This window comes from Leptonotus elevatus, chromosome 7, assembly GCF_054856555.1.
Source record: "Leptonotus elevatus isolate MCC_2025b chromosome 7, RoL_Lele_1.0, whole genome shotgun sequence".
Classification (NCBI taxonomy): Eukaryota; Metazoa; Chordata; class Actinopteri; order Syngnathiformes; family Syngnathidae; genus Leptonotus; species Leptonotus elevatus.
This window is the reverse complement of record NC_141245.1, coordinates 17,246,287-17,260,182: the sequence shown is the minus strand read 5'-3', so window position 1 is coordinate 17,260,182 and position 13,896 is coordinate 17,246,287. Positions and strand designations below refer to the sequence as shown.

The 13,896-nt window shown below is 42.1% G+C and overlaps 1 protein-coding gene across 3 annotated transcripts in view; it reads left to right on the top strand.

The window, feature by feature from the left end:
• Positions 1-13,896, top strand: part of npas1 (neuronal PAS domain protein 1) — a 61,342-nt gene that overhangs the window by 38,920 nt on the left and 8,526 nt on the right. For 2 of the 3 annotated variants that reach the window (XM_086081175.1, XM_086081176.1), the window contains exons 6-9: positions 659-748; positions 11,190-11,370; positions 11,445-11,560; positions 13,371-13,561. In XM_086081175.1, the coding sequence (XP_085937301.1) occupies positions 659-748; positions 11,190-11,370; positions 11,445-11,560; positions 13,371-13,561 (578 nt within the window). The remainder of the gene's footprint in view (positions 1-658; positions 749-11,189; positions 11,371-11,444; positions 11,561-13,370; positions 13,562-13,896) is intronic. The other variant, XM_086081177.1, reaches the window with a different exon arrangement.

The window sequence follows — 13,896 nt, the reverse complement described above, 5'->3', positions numbered from 1 at the left end:
CGCCAAAATAGCAATCATTCTTTACAGCCAAGTGGCCCTGCTCTGTGTGTGTGTGCGTGTTTATTTGTGTGCGTGAGTGTGTGTGTGTGCGTGTGGAAGCTTGTTGTGACGATTAATATTTTTCTGTGAAGCAGTCCTCTCTAATGGGCTGGTTGTATACCTTTCACTTCTCATTAGACTCACCGCAGACTGTAATGACTCTGGTTTTATCTGCGTCTCATGTTGCCGTCTGCATATGTATGTGCGTGCGTGTGTGTGCGCGCGCGCGTGTTCGCCGTGCACTGCTTTGGTTGTGAGTTCATTACATCTGATTGAAGCCGATCTGGCGTGTGCGCTATACCGCTCCGAGTCTCTTCTATGTTTTTGTCTTTCAGTGCGTGTTTGTGTAAACGTGCACATTTTTGCTACTTGCCTTGTACGAGAAATGCAGATCTTGTTGTCATCACTTCATGCTGCATATAAACGCGCGTGTGTGTGTGTGCGTGTACTTTTGAATTAAGAAAGGGCCGTGGGGTGACAGGTTGTTTGCTCACCCATTGTAATTTGCTCGATACACGCTAATTGCTCTAATTTAGATGTCTTATTTGCCTTTGGTTGTGTGTTTGTATGTGTGTGTGTGTGTGTGTGTGTGTGCGTGCGTGCGTGTGTATGCGGACAGTCTTTGGACGGCTTTGTGTTCGTGGTCAGCCATGAGGGACGTTTTCTTTACATCTCAGAGACAGTTTCTATCTACCTGGGACTCTCGCAGGTAAGGCCAACTCAACACGTGCACACACACACACACATCATCATCATCATTCATTCATTCAGCCATTAATCTTTCATTCATGCGCAACCGCAACTTCTTTTTTTTCCATAGAAATTCCTAAAATGATACGTTGCAGGGTCCAACAGTGGCCACGACGAACCGTTAATACTGCTTATTAATTGGAAAGTGTAAAACATTAAGATAACGTGACATGAATAGTAATCCTGAAGTTTTACTTTGTGAAGGGGATTAGCTCATTCACTCCCAGCCATTCTCACTGAAGCAACCCCCTTCGCTCCCGGCTGTTTTACTGGATTTTGACTGATTTTGCAAGGCCCACAGATTATTGTGTTCTATTGCTATAAAAACATTAGAAAGATTAGAGTCTCTTCTTTCATCAGGAAAAAAAAGTATATTTCTTTCTGTTTCCGTTTTGCAGCAATTAGCATAAGAATAGAGCAAAAGTTTCTTCATTATTCACAAATCTGTTTAAAACAGTGTGGGAAAGAGCGTTTTTGCTACATGGCCATGATTGACCTCTTATACTCTGTTGCCACCTGCTGGCCGTTTTTGTAATAACTACCATTGCTTTAAGCAACCTCTTTAGGTCAGAGGTCAAAGCCGTCTGTATGCTCTAGCATAAAAAAAACAAAAAATATATGTTTTTGGGAGCATGGTAATATTTAAAATAGAACATATTTATTCGCTTTTGGGAGCAAACGAGTCATAGCTTTTTGACATTCTTAAACATTTAAGAACTCTGAGCACTATGCACTACTATATGTAAAAGATGGGCGAGTACCGATACCAGGTATCAGTATCGGGCCGATACCCGGCCTTATTTCAAGGTATCAGTACTCTCAACAGTGGTCGATGCTGCCCTCTTGTGGCCGTTTTACAGTCAACAACTACGAATTAGAAGTGAGAAGAAGAGAAAATTCCCATTAATTTCATATATATATATATATATATTTTTTATTTTTATTTTATTTATTTATTTGAAATGCTTAACAAACTTACCATCCAGCATCATTAATTGCTTTAATGCGGACACTTTCGATTTCATTGAACTTTTGACGCGTTACCGTTTTGAACAGGATTGGGGAATTTCAAAGGAAGCACCTTTTTACACTCAAATTCAAAGAGTGCCCCCTTTTTGAAAAATTCATTAAACATAACTTTGAACCGGCAGAACTCAGCTCCACTAAACTTCATTCCTGCATGAAGCACAAGAATTGTGAAAAATAACACAATCATAAGTAGAAGTATTGCTTTACAATGAAAGTTGGCTTTACATTGACATTTAGCATACAGGAGGCGCATAGCTTGATGCCCTTTTTGTTGCACATTCCACAAGCTGTTTGTTAGTGATGGGAAAATGAAGCTTCATGAAACACTTGTGATATTTTTTGACTCCCCTAGATGGTGCTCTTGGTTTAAATATAAAGGCTAGTGCAAAGGAAATTGATTACATTTCCACTGCATCTTTCAACCAAGAGTGGCATCTAGAGGAGTCAAAAAATATTACAAGTGCTTCATGAAGCTTCATTTTCCCATCACTACTGTTTGTTATTAGATGACGAGCAAGATTGAAGTCTCCGGCATTCGGGACGGCGAGATCATCGAGCTCATGTCGGGATGCTGAAATTTGAATCTTATGACCACAGCCTGCATGACATCGCTCACATTTGCTATCTGAATTTTAATGTAAACAAACAACTGCAGTTTTTGTAACAGCCAATTGTTAATGTTAAAGTTAATGAGGAAATCAGAATGTGATTGACTTTTTTTTCCCTTTTTTTTTTTAAAACTCATTTACTGCCATGAATTCATTTTTTTTTAATTATTTAAAAAATTAGGGGCGACAAGCAATTACATTTTTTTTATTGTAATTAATCGTATGACTTCACTAGTTAACTCACGATTAATCGCAAATTTTATATCTGTTCTAAATGTACAATGAAAAAAATGTATAGGTTTTTATACTCTTGTTAACAAAAGTGGAAAACATTTTAAACTTATAGAAATTAGGTAAAATGAATTTTCGACGTTTGTAGCTGTCAATGGCAGCGAATGAATTAAAAAAAAAAGGAAAAGATTATAAAAAATTTGGGGCTTCTGGTGATTAGAATTGTAACCGTATTTAATCCCATGACTTTACTAGTTAACTCACGATTAATCGCAAATTTTATATCTGTTCTAAATGTACAATGAAATTTTTTTATAGGTTTTTATACTCTTGTTAACAAAAGTGGAAAACATTTTAAACTTATAGAAATTAGGTAAAATGAATTTTCGACGTTTGTAGCTGTCAATGGCAGCGAATGAATTAAAAAAAAAAGGAAAAGATTATAAAAAATTTGGGGCTTCTGGTGATTAGAATTGTAACCGTATTTAATCCCATGACTTTACTAGTTAACTCACGATTAATCACAAATTTTATATCTGTTCTAAATGTACAATAAATAAATAAATTCTAGCTTTTCATACTCTTGTTAACAAAAGAGGGGAAACAATTTTAAACTAATAGAAATAGTTCAAATGTTTTTTGTTTTTTTTAATAAAAAATAAAATAAAAAAATAAAATAAATTTTTTTTTAAAAAATAAAAAAGTTCAAATGTATTTTTCACGTTTTTAGCCGTCAATGGCAGTGAATGAGTTAAGTTTTTTCCCTACCTTTTGAGAGAAAAAAATAGCATAATCAATATATTTTAAATGAATAATGATTCCGGTAATTACTATTATTATTGATTTAAGGCAGCTGTGGCGTGATTTTACATGAGGTGATGGTCCAATCCATTTTTTAAACACCGCACAATACATGCGATGTGCGCGTGTGCCTTTGACGGCTCCCCTCGCACACGCCCCTCCTCTCAGAGCGTCTCCCTCGCTCTCCAGGTGCTCACCTCTGTTGATTGCCTGTGGCCTCTTGTACTGTGAATGTTAAGTCCTGCCATTTTGCCCAGATGCATAAATAATAACAGTAATTACTGGCCCAGCAATCAAAGTGTCGCCCCGGCACGCTGGGCCTGTCTAGGGGAACAAATCGATAGGCATCTTAAAAGCCACATTGATTGTAGGGAGGGGGGAAAACACCAAGGGGGATGGCATGATAGATAGAGACAGTCGGGAGGGGAAATGGGGGGGCGGGGGGTTAGCGAGGTGTGATAAGGGAGGAATGTTTCAAAGCGAGAAGCAGGAGGGAGAGGAAAAAAAGGGGGAAATGAGCTGAGCGTGACAATAATGGATGTAAATCAGAGTCATTTTAATTGTGGGAATTGGCTGTGATTGAAGGTCTGCGGGCGGCCATGTTAAATAAGATGATTTTTTCCTCTCACTCTCAATACAGTCATCGCACGCCTTGTATGGGCTGAAAGGTCGCCGTTCACTGTGGCAGGCTCGCGTCTGTCCTTTATCTCATGTCCGCCTAATGTCGTGATCCAATATTGCTTAGCTGGGCAAGAATATGCTCAGTGGTCTACCTGCCCCGATTGCATACACCGTTGCAGGTCATAACCGCGGCAACGGGTTTCATCGGAAGCATTTCAAATCCGGTTTTTAGAGCACAGACCTCCGCAGTGTTCCCAATCGTAAAGACATTGTTTTGCTGTCTTGTAAATCTTCGATCAGCTATTTTTACCTACACCAAAATGTAAAGTTAAAAATACGGGTGACGGGCAATTAAAATTTTGAATCGTAATTAATCGCATGACTTCATTAGTTAACTCACGATTAATCGCAAATTTTAAATTTAATTTAATATTTTTTCTAAGTTGTAATACTCGTGGCAAAAAATTAACTAATAGATATATGGTTGCATCTTTTAGTCATTGATACAATGATTTTTATAATTCATAAAAAAATGAGTTGAAATCAAAAAGATGTACTGTACTGTAAAAAAACGAGTGTGATTTTGATTTGTGTTGAGGTCATTATTCTGCCACGAGATGGCATAATTGCATTTGTAAGCTGTTGGTGACAGCTCAGTGCATTTTTCTTTTCATATTAAGAACTATCTCATCTTTAACACAAAGTAACTTGTGAAATCCTGCACATTTTTTTAATTGTAAAATACAACTTGACCCCAGTCTCCACAAATATATGCATTATTATTATTAAATTTGTTACTACTAAATTTTGACATGCTGTCCAAGTAAGGGGCAGTCATTAGTCATGAGTTTAAAAACAAAATAGTGCCGTTAAAGGAACTTCAAATTACCTCAAAATAAACGCACTAATTTTGACACCCCTAGCTTAAAAACAAATCAACAGAGAATATTCAATGCAAGTTGAAACTCCAGTGTTGAGGTCATTGGCATCGACAAGCTATGTAGACCGCACGCCTCCCTCTGCGCTGAATTTAAAGGGAATGAGGGGAGCCGCTTCGATTAGCCTGGAACCGGCTGCATTCCCTCCCCCTACCGCACACAATGGGCCAAACTCCCGCTTCTACCTGAGCTCGTCTAGGAAAATACCAAAAGAAAGAAAACTCCACCCTTGCGCACAGTTAGACTGCACAAAATACCCACTGTGTTGCTCTTTACCACCCTTCTGATAGACTGGATGTCTGTTCGATAAAAAGCCAGCACGGTATCCATTCAAGATGTGACAAGTTGTCCTCATCCTCAAGGGCTGCATCACTGTACGGTTCAAGTGACACAATTCGGATTTTTTGCATTCAAGCGGCACAATTGCGATACGTGTCATGGTAGCGTAAAGAGAAAAACACACGGAGTTGGATAGATTCACAATCCGACTTCGGAAATCGGATAGATGCTAATGGCGGCGTAAAGTAAACAATAAATATTTACACTTGTGTTGTGGTATTTTCATCACATTATGTGTTTAGTTGTCCACTGTCGGAGAAGATTCAAGTGAAATAATTCAAAAATACATTTGTTAAACAGTCGTCCACTTGCTAATTGAATTATGTTGCTCAGCAAAGGTCAGCATTAGCAATTAGCCAAAAATGTCCACCCTGTCAGCAAGCTGCTGTTTGTGTGTACATTATCTTGTTTGCAGTTAATTTATATTGGGGGGTAAAAGTGTAAAAACTTGACCCTATGCATTTTGTAACAGCACATCATCTGCTTACAACTCATTTGCTCCCGAAAACGTATAAATAAGTTCTAGTTCACGTGTCCCAAAGACATATTTATACGTTTTTATGTTTTTTTATGCTAGAGCATACAGAAGGCTTTGATGCAGCCTCTGACCTGAAAAGGTCGGTTAAAGCAACGGCAGCAGAGCAAAAGAGATCAACCAGGGCTATGTTGAAAAAAAGCTCATTTACCCACAGTTCTAAATAGATTTGTGAATAATGGTGAAATTTTGCTTTATTCTAATGCTAATTGCTGCAGAACGGAAACAGATAGGAATATACTTTTTTTTTCCTGATGAAAGAAGAGACTTTCATCTTTCTTTTGGTAGGTTCCATGTTTTTGTAGCAATAGAACACAATATTGCGTGGGCCTTGCAAAATCAGTCAAAATCCAGTCAAACAGACGGGAGTGAAGGGGATTGCTTCAGTGAAAATGAATGAGTTAATATGAACGCCAATAGAAATTGCATAGATTTTTGGCGGTGGAATGGTGACGTCTCAAAGGCACCTTATGGTCATATTGACTCAGGCCGTCCAAAAATGTAGACATTAAATCGGAATTGTGCACCTGGACCTGCAGTGGAAATCCACGGACAGCACACCTATGCCCTTTAAATGCTACTTAACATCAAATCAGAGTCCCATAGGAAAGGGAGGAAGGATTAGCGGCTAAAAGGAGCAGACCTTGAAGCTCAGGATTGACCCTCACATATACGACACACACGTCCGTAGTAAAAATGCATGAGAGAAAACAAAACAAAAAATACGGGAACGAGGGTGGAAACAAGGGAACTCGACAGCGAGACGCTGGCGGAAGATGAGCGAGCGACTACGAGTGTGTAAATAGAGTTTAAACGTGCGGCAGGAAGGAAATTCGCCGTGGGATTGCCGGGGTAAACATGCCAGCCGGGCTTGGGTGGAGATGCTAATAAAACAGAGCTGTTCTTATCAGCTGAGCAGATGGCCTAACCCATCACATCTCCTCAAACAGGACCTAAGCCATCAGCATTCTAATGAAATTATTTATGATCACAGATTACGCTCCAAACCTTCAGCATACAACCTCGCGTTTACCTTACATCCCCCAACCCATCGCAAAAAAAAAATAAATAAATAATAATGCTCGGCTTTATAATAGGCAGTGTGCTGCTGTGTTTATGGAGAAAGGTAAGTCTGGAGAACACACGTACACACACACAGACACACACACTTTTGTCAGCGAGGGGGGGGGGGGGGCGCTCACAGGGGAGAGAGGAAGGACAGACAAACAAACGAGTGCAAGTGTGTAACTGGTGGTTTGTTTTAGAGGGCATGTCCCACCCCCCCTCGTCGGGGGGGCCGCCGCGCCGCCTCCCGTCCCCATGATGTCTGACCCCTCTGCCCCCGGGTCCCTCCCCTGACAGGGGGGGCGGATGCTTAGCCGGCTTAGCCCAGGTCACACACCTTGACCAAGGGCACAGTCCCGTCCAACGACACCCCCTCCCCCTTCACCCCCCCTCCCCCTCTCTCTCCCCAGACGCCCAATCGTATCATTGCTCCTCTCACCGGGGTCCCCCGGCCATGTTGCGGAGTGCATGATGGGAAGCAGCGGAGGGTGAGAGGATGGATGAAATCAAGGAGATTGCAAGCGGGAGAGACAGGTGGGGGGGGGGGTCGAGAAAGGGGATAAATGGGGAAAAGAGAAGGGAGGAAGGATGCTCGGACCGGGGAGGAGAGAAGAATTGATCTGGGAATGGTTAGTATGCAGCCCCCACTACCCCCCCCCCCCCCTCCTTCCTTAACCCCCCCTGCCCTCCCTCCTTCCTTCTCCTCTCCCATCAGTCAGTGAGGACTGCGAGTGTGTTGTGGACCACTGCCCGGATGCCTCATACATATTAAAGCCCCCTTGCTATTATTTATATCATGTCTCTCCTTCCCCCCGCTCGCTGCCCTCCTCCACCTCCTCCTCCTCTTCCTCCTTCTCATCCCAGTCCATACATGCACGTGCATGTCTGCGCAGGGCACGCAAACAATGACACACGCAATAGTATTAAAAACAGGCCGTCTAGCCGCACACACGCTCTTGAACGATCTGGGTCTCTCCTCACGTACCCCGCCCCCCACACCCCCCCCACACCCAAATCCCCCGCCATGCGCGCCACATCCTATACCTGTTTTTTATGTCTGATCCTGACTCATCCTCTCAATGGCTGCGTCTGCTTCTCATCTCCTCCTCTCTGTCTGATCTCTGCCTTCAATCCTTCCCTCCTGCCGGTGATGGAGTGATAGTATTCGCACAGGTCTTAAGCCCCCCCCCCCCTCTCTATTGCCCCCTCACCGTAAAGCCCATAAGGTCCTGTTTGTCTCTCGATGTTGTCTTCAATACTTCCAAGGGGGCGGTGGGATTTTGTATCTTTCAATGGAGCGGAGGTGAGCTTATTGTCCTTCTATTAAAAATAAATAAATAAATCCCCGTGCAGGAAAATGTGTCAAAATCCAAGTCCATCCCCCAAAACCTTGTCCATCGCGAGCCTCTTGATGAAAACTTTAAATGTTTAAACGGCATGAATAAGTCAGTTTGGAATAAATAAATAAAAAGGGAGACTAATTCAACTTGTGAGCTCTCTTTTTGCCGCCTAATGAAGGGAATTAATTCTGTGTATTATTCGTCCTGTAGAAATAGACCTTTTAATACTCCGCACAGGTTCTGTGCATTTAAAGGAAATCCATATTGCGTGATGATGCAATGATGCTGTTCAGATTAAATATCATTTAGTTCTTGCAATGTATTCAATACCGGCTGCTATCTTCTAACACTGACCTTAGTTATGAGGTAGCTACGACAGGTTGAGCCATTCATTTTAAGTATTTTTTTTTGTAGTTGACTCCAATGGAATCAAAGTCAAGTCAAAGTCGATGAGTCACCTGTCGGGTTTTGGCATTGTGGGGACCCAAATTCAGGGAAGCAGGTTTGAAAGACTGGGAAGCAAATTGAATCGGAAAAGTATTTATTCAAAGGAACAAAAAGCAAACGAGGTACGAGGACACAAAATTCCAAAATCAAAATACCAACAACAACAAAAAAGAAGCCCCTACTCGGAAAAATCCTCTACTTGATTTGGACAGAGACAGCGAGCACAAATAATAAGCCGACAAAGACGGAAAGAAACCAGGAAAGGAAATGGAAGCCAACTGACGGCATAACGAGGAACACCTGGACAAGACATGAGTGGCTGAGGAAGCTGATTGGAAGACGCCAGCTTGACGAGCACAGGTGGAAATAAAAGATCTAACGAGCAAAACAAGAAAATAAGCCATAATAAGAACAAACAAACCCCCCAAAAAACTAAACATAGGCCGTTTCTCAATATGCATACTTGTCCGTACTTGCGTCCATCCTTGTGATGTCTTGAAACGTCATCAGTACGCAAAAAGCCGTAAAGGTCGAGCAAAGAGCGGACGGAATACCCGGATGTTATTATTACTTAGCTTCCTGGTTCTGGCGCATTGCCGTTACTGTGTACCGCGTGACTAGATGTTATATAATTACGAGTGAAGTATCAATTTCAATTAAACATGGGATTTATCCAATTTAGGATTATATTGGAAAAAAAAAAGGTTCTGGAAAGGCACCGATGTGAGTTGCCGGTTTTGTTCCGAATCTCATGAAACTGTGGTACGTGTGCATATAGTAAATCGTATTTAATAAAATAAAAGTCACTCAAGGGTTGAGGAACAAACTCACAACCTTCAGCTTGGGAAACTGCCACGCTACCATCTGAGCTATGCCACTCCCGACATCGTTTTGGGGTCTCTTGGATTTACAAAGATTGCAGCTGACACGTGCGATTGACTAACACACAGCAGGAGCTGCGTGGCTCACTGAATAGATCGGCTGTCTCCCAAGCTGAAGGTCGTGAGTTTGTTCCTCAACCCTTGGGTGACTTTTATTTATTTATTTATTTATTTCAATTCTGTATTTTACTCTCCAAGTGTAAACATTACTCTAAAACGGAGTCTATTTGAGTCCAATTCACAGAATTTACTGTGCATTGACTGACAAAAACTCATTTCGAAAAAATGTTGAGGTTTCAATCATCAAATCAACATCAAAATGGGCGTCCGTCATTAACGGATTGACGGAATCCCCACCTCTGCTCGTTCCGTATTTGTGGCTTTTGTTACAGATACAAATTATTTTTTTTATATTTGTGGATTGAAATACACATTTGTAAATAGTTTTGCAACAATAAAAGCCCCATACACTAGTAGTGGTTACTCATATCACACTTTACAAATCACTGCTCTAGAACCTGCTGACTTTTTTTTTCTTTTTTTTTGACCAGCATGTTGCGAGCGTAAGACTTGAGATGGAACACAAGGTGCCGTTAAGCTAGGAGGGCGCTAAGCGCTAATATTTAGAGTCAGAAACAAAATCTTAAAATCACATCTCAGGAGTAATAAGATCACATGTCTAGTCTGGAGGTAGTGAATTGGGGAGAAAAAAAATGGGCATCCACCGGTATGTCGGAGACTCCCAACACCTCTCCCACTTGCACCCTGACGCTGTCTGCTTTTTCCCCCCGGCTGTCCTTGAGGGCCTGCTGAAGCTCCCATAAAGCCCGCAGTAAATGGCTCTAATCCGGTAATAAATGGCTGTGTCCTACAGACAAGGGTGTGAGGCTGCTGCTGCAGCCACGGCGTTATCAGATGGAATGCGATTGGCACGCACAATCGCACGCACGCACCCCGTCACAAATGTAATGGAAACCGCGCGTACATCTCACACACACACACACACACACACGCGCGCCTTCATTTCCACGCGCGGCATCGCACCTGCTCCGCTTTTATGGATGCCGTGCGAGAGCGCCGCCATTATTGCCTTTAAATGATTGGAGATTTGACTATGATGTATTGTGATGATGGGATCACGCCGGGTGCTATGAGCTCTTTATGCCTGCCGGGATGGACTGCCGGCGGCGACTAAATGAAGGAGCAGGGTGGGACGCGGGCGGGCGGGCGGTAGAGGAGGAAGAAGAATAGTGATGCGACCTCCGAAGATACTTAGGGTTCAACCGTTTTTAATCAGCACATACAATTGATTTTTATCTTGCCTGCTTATTTGAGTAATACTGTCGTCACTTGCTCCTCTGAGATTTGGGATGTGTGTGCGTGTACGGAGGGGGGGGGGGGGGGGGTGATGTCTTACAAGCGCCACACTCCTTGTTGAATTGTAACCCACAGCGAGGTTTTCATTTTCCTGTCATAACACATATTGATTTTTCTCGCTGGGTGTGTGTACAGTGTGTGCTTTTTTGTTTTGTTTTTTGTGAACACGAGTGTGTGTCCGCCCTCAGGTGGAGCTGACGGGCAGCAGCGTGTTCGACTACATCCACCCGGCCGACCACGTGGAGATGGCCGAGCGGCTGGGGATCAGGCCCCACCTGCGGGCGGAGGCCGGCTGCCAAGTGGGCCCCGAGAGCGCCCCCTCCAGTACGGCCTCCGCCTCCTCCCTGGCCGGCACGCCCGAGCCCAGCGGTACGGTTGGCGCCGGCGGGAACGAACGCGGCAGATGAACGGCCATGATTAATCCGGCGCTCTGTAATCCTCAGCAGCGCCATCCAGTCCTCACTCTTCCGCCGATGAACCCCCCGACCGCGGGTTCTTCATTCGCATGAAGTCCACGCTCACCAAGAGAGGGTTGCACGTCAAATCCTCGGGATACAAGGTCACTCATTATTTCCTATATACGCAACACCTCACTAGAATCTTCATTCGGCATACTATCACTTGAATTCAGATTCCACTTCTTTTTTTTTTTTGAAAGATACCAGTAGAGCACTCAACTCTTGAGTATAGTCATCGATATCAAATACCGATACCACTAGTAGGCTACTAGAATTCCCCCAGATAACGTTCAAGAAATACCCGTATATCCCAATTTAGCATATTCCTTACAATTGCATGAAATCAATGGCAATTTTCTGTTTGTCAAATTTTTAGTTCCTGATTGTAAAACAGTCGCAAGAGAGCAAAACGATTCTGGCCACCGTTGCGAGTACCAATATCTTAACATAAGTATCAGTACTCGCCCATCCCTACTTCTAATCAAGAAAATAAATATGCATTCACAAAGATAATAGTGCTCAGTTGAGGTATTTAAAATTTTTAGTCACATTTATGAAGGGATGGGTAAGTAGCGATATCATGTATCGGTATCCGGCCGATACCGGCCTTACTTCAAGGTATTGGGTACTCACAACGGTGGCCGATACCAGTATCAGTTGAAAGAAGTTGTACAACAACATATTTGGTTTGGGACTTTTTCTGGCCACTGCAGTTTTTCATTTTCTGTATTTATCCATTTAAATTCATGTTATTGTGTTCAAAATGTGTATTTTATGAATAAATGGGGAAATAAGATCATAGAAAATTGCCATTAATATCTTGCAATCTTAAGGAAAATGTTTTATCTGGGTTTTTGACATTTCTTTAAAATTATCCGTCATTAATAGTTTAACTCATTCACTGCCATTAACGGCTATAGACGTAAAAAATTAGCGGCATCAGGCGATTCAATTATTTTAATTGTAATTAATCGCATGACTTCACGAGTTAACTTAAGATTAATCACACATTTTATATCTGTTCTAAATGTACAATACATTGTTTCTAGGTTTTCATACTCTTGTTAACAAAAGTGGGGGGAAAAAATGTGAAACTAAAATAAATAGTTCAAATGAATTTTTGACGTCTATAGCAGTGAACAAGTTAATATAATTTTTTTCTCAAAGGTATCATTGGTATCTATCGGTACTTGGTAAGGTTTTAGTCTAGCTTTAGTTTGTTTGTTTTTTAAGTATTATAATGTGTTTTAAATTCAATACTTAACTATCACACAAGCAAAAATGAGCGAGCATGACTTATTCATGCTGGCATGTTGCTAAACACAAAATGTAACCGGTTTGATGTTGTCTTTTTTTTCTGGTGTACAACCAAATAAAACAACAGTACAATGACTTCCCTGATGCTTCTACACAAACATGATATATTTTGTCACGAAGTCGAGTGCTTTCCAGTTCCCTCTTTTTAACTGTTGTTGCTAACGCATGTTTTTACCAGATAGCAGAAGAAAAGTCACGCAAGCACAGAGAGAACATTCAAAGTCAAAATTGAGTTTTCCACTTTTTTTTTAATGTGATTCAACTGTGCACGTGTACCTAATGCCGTGTCCTCCGTGTCCTTGTTTTTTTTTGCATGAAGGAATAACAAGCAGCGCCATGTCACTTTGTTTTGCTCTGCTAGTGTTTCACAGCAGTGTCAAGATGGTCGTTTTCGCCGTGTTTTATTGCTTTGACCTTATTTCACACTGAATAGCTGCGCGCTGCCTTTTATTGCACCGCAAAGCCAGAGCTGCTGCATTCTTTTGCTTAAATGGGATTCTATTCACTAGTTTGCATCCAATCACATTGCCGTGTGTTCATTGTCCTGCTCTTGTTGTGCGTGTCTGTGTGTGTGTTTTTTTTTTAAATCTTCAGGTGATCCACGTGACCGGAAGAATCCGCTACCGGCTCACGATCTGCCCCGGGCGTTCCATGCCCCGGCCCCTGGGAATGATGGCACTGGCGCACACGCTCCCCCCCTCCACGCTGAACGAGGTCCGCATGGAAAGCCACATGTTTGTCTTCCGGGTCAACATGGACCTGCAGGTCACATACTGCGAGAACAGGTGAAGTGTCGTCGTTCCATCTGCTCAAAGTGCCACGCAAGTATCACTAGTGATACGTGGGCTCCCTCTAGTGGTTTGCAAATGTATCACTCAATGAAATGTTCAACTTCGAGTGGTTTATTTTTGGAGAACCGTTGTTGGACTTGGTTGTTTGTACCATATCCGAACTTGAACAGTATTTTACTGTCATCAGCATAAAGACTTTTGGAAGGTCATTAATGAAAAGAGAGAATAGAAAAGGACCTAAAGATGAACCTTGTGGTACACCTTTATTATTAATCTTCAAGTCTGATTGGCTACCATGAAAGGAAACTCACTGACTTCAATTTTATTTA